Below are 7,053 nucleotides of genomic sequence, written 5' to 3'. Positions count from 1 at the left end.
GACATTTAACGGGAACAATTTTTTCATAAAAAAGTTTCAAAATGTGGACAAAGGCCCTACAGTAATTTTCTTCAAGTCTAATTGAACAATAAGAGATGTCTGGAATACTCTATTGTCTTATTAGGGAGAGCAGAGGCATTTTTAGCTAGATTATTTTTTTTTCTAATTTCCTTACAGAGTAGTTCTGTGAGTATGTAAAAAACATTAATTCTAGTAATACTTTGGTTTCAATAAGTTGGAAACAAAGAAACTGAATTCAGATGTTTTCCCCAGTTTCTCTGAGATTTGTTCACTCCGTGTATAGGTAAATGCTTAAACTCATTACAAATGGACGTGAGTGTAAATATAAGCTGCAAATCCTGTTGTAATCCTGGTATAAGCTTCAAATCCATTTGAATATGCAACGTAATGAAGTCCAGTTATATATAAGGCAATGACTAACATTAGAGGTGGGGTTGGTATGACCCAGTGCTGGGTCTAGGGAGAATCATTGTGAATTCCTGCCTCCTCCTGGCAGTATCTGAAAACCATCATGCCTGACCGACGTTCTGCCAACATGGCTGACTCCTTTCTATCTCCTTCTCCATCTATTTTTGAGGTGGCCACTGATAATCTAGTTGGGAATCTAGTTTCCTCCTCCAAGTCTCTGGCTTTTGGGACTTAGTTTGGCACATCAAAAAGAAGGTCATGTAGCTTAACTGGAGACATTGAAGGCTGAGGGAATCAAAACATGGGAAAGAGCATTGAACCATCAGGAATACATGTTTTACTACCTATATATGACCTTGGGCAAATTACATCAAATATTTTTTCTTATCTGTAAGATGACAAAATTGGACCAGAGCATCTATGAGGTTCCTTCTAGCTTTGGTCAATAAAATGCAAGTGGTGTATGTAGAGAAAGGAATATTCATGGAGATAAAAATCACTCCTACTCCAGTTACTGAAGTAATTGCATATCATTCCCTTCCCTAACTCACTGTTTAGCCTTTATGGTTGACAAATCACTTTACATACATTATCTTGTTTGATTCTTGTTTATACAAACTCTCTGAAGTAGGTGTTATTATCCCAATTTTATTGATGTAGAAATACGTTCAGAGAGGTTAAGTAACTATGGTCACACAGTTATTAAGTTGGATTCAAACCCAAGTCTTCCAGATTCCAATTACAGTACTCTATCCATTATGCAACCTTTTGTAAGAAACATGTTTTAATTGACAAAAAAGACCATTTGATGTCTGTGTTTTATGGAGGTCCATGGGCCTTTTTATACATTTATCCACATATAGATTTCAAGTCCCCAGAAGGCAGTTTTAAACTCAGTAGTGCGCACAGGCAGGTATTTAATAAATGATTTTTGCTGTTGCATAAATCCAACATATGTTACAAAAACCAACCACTACCTGATGACCAACTGATTAGTCACTCCTGAAGCCACTTTTCCCTTACTTAACCTGACGTACTGCTAAAAGGAAATGGGTAGCCTGGCCTGTTCTTGATGTATTTCCCAGAGTGACTCACAGCAGGAAGGTAATTGGGTAGCAGCTGGAAGCAGCACAAAGAGAATCAGTCACAGAATCCCAGTATCTCAATATAAGAAGGGATCTCAGAGGTCATTTGGTCTGAACTATAGTGGATCAGGAATCCTTTCTCTTACATTCCTGGCAAAGAAGTTCATCCAGCCTTCCCTTACAGACTTCTAGAGATTTGGAAGAATACTTTGCTTAGAGACAAAGGTCTTCCAATAGAGACTGGACCACCCCCTTTTCAGTGATGTTGTCAAGATGATGGTTTGGGTCCAAGTTGGAACAGGTGGCCTGTGAGGTAACTTGTGACTTTCTGAGGTTGTGAAGGAGCCCACTCTATTTGGGGGGGAGGCAGCCCTAAGTCAACAAGCATGGATTAAGTGGCTACGTGCCAAGGCAATGTGCTCAGCATGATGACTTTGTCAGGGAGATACATTGATATTAAGCCTCTCCGACTTCTACTGGTTGCACCTTGAGGCCAAGCAAAGCAAGTTTCGTAGGATTTTTCACATCAAAGCTCCTCCTCTATTTGCTGATAGCTGTGCTCCCCCCGACTCCGTGTTCTCTCCTCTCGGCTTTCCATTCCAATTCCATCAACCCACCCTTACATGGCGTTATTCTGAGACCCTCTCCTGGTTGGTTTCTTCTCCAAAAATTCCACTAACTTGGGGCGGCCAGGTAGCACAGAGAGTAACAGCACCGGCTCCAGTGTCAGGACGACCTGGAGATCGAATCCCGGGCTCAGACACTCAGCACCCACCCAGAAACACCTGGCCGTGTAACCTTGAGCAAGTTACTTAACCCCGATTGCTTTAAAAAAAAATTCCACTAACTTAGGCATTGCAGGTGACAATGGCTTATTATGTGTTTATTCAGGTCTTGGAAACAAATCATTAGGTACAGAGCTTAGTATGGAAGGACATACAACACATGCCATATTGTCTATAATTAGGCCTGGTCTAATAAATACAAACTGTTAGATGCTAAGTTTTGCTTTAACAGGAATATTATTTGTGGAAACAGCGCTCAGAGGACTATAGTTTTCTCTGTTGCCAAGATGAACTCCCAGTTGAATGGACATACTTTTAATTCTTGGAGGACAGTATTATAAATCATTTCAATGACTTCTAAAACTCACAAATGGACGAAATCATACTTTTAGAGCAACAAAAAAATACACATAGGGACTTGGAGTGGGGTGGGCGCAGCTTCTGAACCATTATCTTTAAGCTGAGTTATTCATATTCTATGAATTCTTGTGTAAGGTGTGTGAGCAAGACAGGTTGGGGGAAGAAAGAGAGGAGAGGAGGACTTTAAGGAAGCTGGAAGGACCTCAGGTTTCAATAACCAATGTTGAAGGGGACAATCATTCAGATAATGTCCAATCCCCACTTCATTTCTACTAGGTTGTGACTCTACACAGATTTGGTTGTATATAGAATCATCAGGGGTAATAAGAGGCTCCTGTATCCTCCACAGAGAGGCTTTATCCCTCATGGAAGGATATCACAAAAAAAGGTCAGAGTAGGAGTTATTCAAAATGATTTTCCTCAACTCATACCTTCCATCCAGTTGTATCAAGTCAGAGGGGCTCCTCAACAGCCCAATCAGACAATAAGCATTTATAAAATGTTTATGAGCTAGGCCTTGGGCTGAGTGCTGGGAACACAGAGGAAAAAGCAAGAACAGTCCCTGTCCTCAAGGAACTTACATTTGAATGGGGGAGATAACACATACAGATCAGGACAAGTTGAATAAAGAGATGATAGTGCCCTGCCTCATGGAGGGATGGCATGGTGGCACTGGCAGATGAGCAAACCATGAAAGGCCTCCTGGAAGAGGTACTGCTTGAGTTGAGTCTCAAAGAAAGCCAGAGAGCCTAAGAATTGGGGGCTGGGAGGGAGGGCATTCTAGGCATGGGCAACAGCCACTGCAAATAGACAGAAACAAGCCATAGTGTAGTAATATGGAAGACCCAGCTAGTAGCTAGTAGGCCAGTATGGATGGATTGTAGAGTATGTGGAAAGAAAGAGAAGATGATTTGGGCCAATTGTGAAGAGTTTTACATGCCAAAATAAAGGATTTTAGACTTGATCTTGGAAATAATAGGGAGTCCTTGGAATTGACTGAGTTTGGAGTGGGATGGTCAGGCCTATGCTTTAGGGAAATCACTTTGGGAGCTGATAGGAGCATGAATTAGAGTAGGAAGAAATTTGAGGCAGGTAAGAAATGAATCATCAATTCCCAGAAGCCCCAGAAAATGATAGAACACCAACATTCATTTGAGTATTTTATTTATAAATGTACATTTACTATAAAAGCTGTTGCATTTTAGACAACTTTTTGCTACTCTTGAGAGGCATTTTAGAATAAATATTGTAAATGAAGGTTAGTGTAACTGATATAGCACATTAGCCAACCTAGAACAGTAATTAATTCTTCTGGCTGGTCTTGCATACGACATAGGTCCTTTTCATTAACTCTGATGCTTCAAATAGATAACTACAGTATGTTTTGTATTAATATAACACTACATAGAAAGAGTGAGGAAACACCATGAAAGTTTGATAGTGAAACACACATACATAGTCATAGTGGGGATTTATCCATGTTTTCTGGAGAATGAGAAGGGAACAGCTTTTGGAGGATCTTAAAAAAAAATCAGATCTCATCTTTCCACAAGAATAACAAATCACTTACTTTTCTCCTTTACTTTCTTTGTTTCATTCTAAAACTAAACACACACATATATTACAACCAAGTGTGGTAAAGCATTGTTTTTTTTTTTTCTTCCCCTGGGATCTCCGAGATTATTTAACAAGAAATCTTTTTTTTTTATTTAACAAGAATTTATGTTGAATTGGAGAAAACAAGGCCTAGACTTTCTAAAATGTCATGTAACAGACTCCAAATGAAATATAAATCAAATAGAAATAGGAACAGTTGGCAATTAGAATTTAGAATGCTGGAGATTATTCTGTGCTGGTGACTAGAGTTAATTATGAAAAAAAAAGCCCATCTTGTGGTTGGAAAATGGGTCTTCATTTTTCTTGACTGGATTCTAGATTCAATACATATATGATGAGATTCACTAAGAAAAATGTATAAACGAGACTGTGGGAACCAGAAAAGAATGTGCAATATTCATGTATCCTTATGTAACGGATGGAGTTTCATAGGTAAAAAGGGTTCTATAAAAATCGGTTATGAATGTTGAAATTGTGCATGTTTTGTGCATTACCATGGGAGAGTACTCTGTGAACACCATGCAAAATGTAAACATCAACATTATCAAAATATCTAACAATAAAACATGCAGGTGGTTAATCAAAATATCAGACTGAATATCTGTACATTTCCAAAACTATTTTTTTTTTCATGTTTGTAAAACAGCAACCACTACCAGCAGGAGTCTCGGGAACTGAAGGTCTCAGGGATTACTTCTTTCCTCTTGAATTCACTGTATCCATAAGTCATCACTGACTATGTGCAATAGCTTTGCATTTTCTAAGGCACAATTTTAATGAAATGATGTGTAAGGTTCAATCCAACAACATTTCCACAGGACAACGTAGTAAAAATACCTTCAGTGACCAAGGAGAAATTCTGCACGAGCACGGAACTGGCATGCAAAGGACCATCTAGCATAGCATGTAAATAAATAGTCGCTAGCTGTATCAAATAACACATAGAAAAATTATTGCTTATCTAATAAACATCCACGTTATATCCCTTTACTAATACAGCAACATACCATGAATGGGTTCATCTTCTACATTCGCAACAAATCTTGATTAATTTAACATGGTTTTAAGGCAGAATAAATAGATGTCCCAATACCACCTGCTCCTCCCCTGCCCTCCCACCCTAGTTTTAAAGAAAAAAATCCCGGGAAAGGTAAAATGAGGACTTTAAACAACTTTCTCCTTTCTTCAGCCAGCTAGAATTCATTATGTGACACATGGAGTTAAGGGAACAGCAAATCAATTCTTGGTTAAAGTTCTCCATGATTAATAGCTAGAACTCTTGACAACGAAGAGGAGAATTAAAGGGAACATGCAAATAACCATTAAAATGGACAAGGTACAGTGTGAACTGTAGGATCTTAATGGTCACACATAAGTCAGTGAAATATCACACATTATCACATCGTTTTTAAGTGATAGCAGCAGAGATTCTCAAAGCTTATCTCTGCACATATATGGCACAGGGCACCAGGTACCCAAGGCATAGGATGCCTCCCTCCCAGACTGAAACATGACAACTCCTGCTTTTTCTCCTGGGAATGTTGTAAATGATAATAGACCAAGAACATCACGTTATCACTGTTGCTACTGATGTCCCACTTGTTGGGAGAGAGTCAGCTTTCTTCTCCTGTCTCCCAGTCCGGGTAGTACAGTACTGCAATAATCCGGAAAAAAAGACCTACTGAAAAAAACCTCATCTCGCTTTCTCATCCTCTTGGGAAATGCCTCCATCAGTCAGAGGACAGGCCCAGCAGGCTTTACAAGAGTTCTCTTTATTTGACAGAATAATCTACATTAATGATGTGACTTTGAAAGTACATGAACGTTAATGGTGCAATAATTTATGGGCCTGCCTTCAAAAGGTACAGAACACAAATGGTTCAGAATGACAGTATGTATTATCAAACTAGTATCTTCGTACAAAAAAAGGTTATAGCTCAGTAACAGAAAATCCCTTTCTGTGATTTTTAGTTCAGAAATGTATTAATCAGATGTTCCCTCAGCAGAGTGCTCATTTTACATTGGCATGTCCTGCACTTTCGATAGTTTAGTTTTGTAAACTTAAAATGTTTAGTTTCTAGAAATTTCAAAACAAATGGTTTTATTGCATTTTTAAAATCTTAATTCCCGAAGAGGATAATATCACATTTTAAATCATCAACATATTTTGCCTTACCAAAAAAAAAAGAAAAAAAAACCCACACAACTTTCCGAAGGATTCGGGATCAAAACAACTCAATATTCTCTTAAGAGATACTGTGCAAATGTAAAAAGGAAAATAAAAGGAAAACACAAACATACATTGCGCTATAAAGGAACAGACACAACCTCTTAATAATAGCTTTTGAAAAATTAAATGAGTGCCACGAAGCCCCATAAATATGGGCATTTATAAGCGATTGTCCGGGACATCCCCAAAGGGAGCTGTGGGAGGTGATGTGTAGGAGTGAAAACCATGTCACAATGTTGTTGGCTGACCAGCACCTAGGTGAAAAGAAAACCAAAGAGAATTGAGGGACAGTATTCAACAATTCTTGTTTCTTGATTCCATCAGCCTGTATAACCTATACAGAACAGTTTCATAAAGGCCTGCAGTTTGTATTTTTGCTACTTTTTGGTTTTGCCAGACATTTTGGCCCTTCACCATTCCAATGCATTCTCCACATAATTCTTTGCAAGTAAACAGAGCTATCTGCCCAAAGAAAATGCACCCTGGAGTCCCACCTACACAGGTTCCAATGAGAATCAGGTTGGAAAGAAAGTATGAGGCCAAGTTT

General features: G+C 38.6%; 1 protein-coding gene across 19 annotated transcripts in view; it reads right to left on the bottom strand.

The window, feature by feature from the left end:
* Positions 1–3,806: 3,806 nt before the first annotated feature.
* Positions 3,807–7,053, bottom strand: part of LIMCH1 (LIM and calponin homology domains 1) — a 384,992-nt gene continuing 381,745 nt past the window's right edge. For 18 of the 19 annotated variants that reach the window (XM_069105135.1, XM_069105132.1, XM_069105134.1 and 15 more), the window contains one exon: positions 3,807–6,760. In XM_069105135.1, the coding sequence (XP_068961236.1) occupies positions 6,735–6,760 (26 nt within the window). In that variant the 3' untranslated portion in view covers positions 3,807–6,734. The remainder of the gene's footprint in view (positions 6,761–7,053) is intronic. The other variant, XM_069105138.1, reaches the window with a different exon arrangement.

This window comes from Petaurus breviceps, unplaced genomic scaffold (genome assembly GCF_028583685.1).
Source record: "Petaurus breviceps papuanus isolate PSGF00001 unplaced genomic scaffold, PetGlider_PUasm1.0 76, whole genome shotgun sequence".
In the NCBI taxonomy this organism is placed as follows: Eukaryota; Metazoa; Chordata; class Mammalia; order Diprotodontia; family Petauridae; genus Petaurus; species Petaurus breviceps.
Note: the sequence above shows the minus strand (reverse complement) of the source record. Positions and strands in the feature narration are given on the sequence as shown.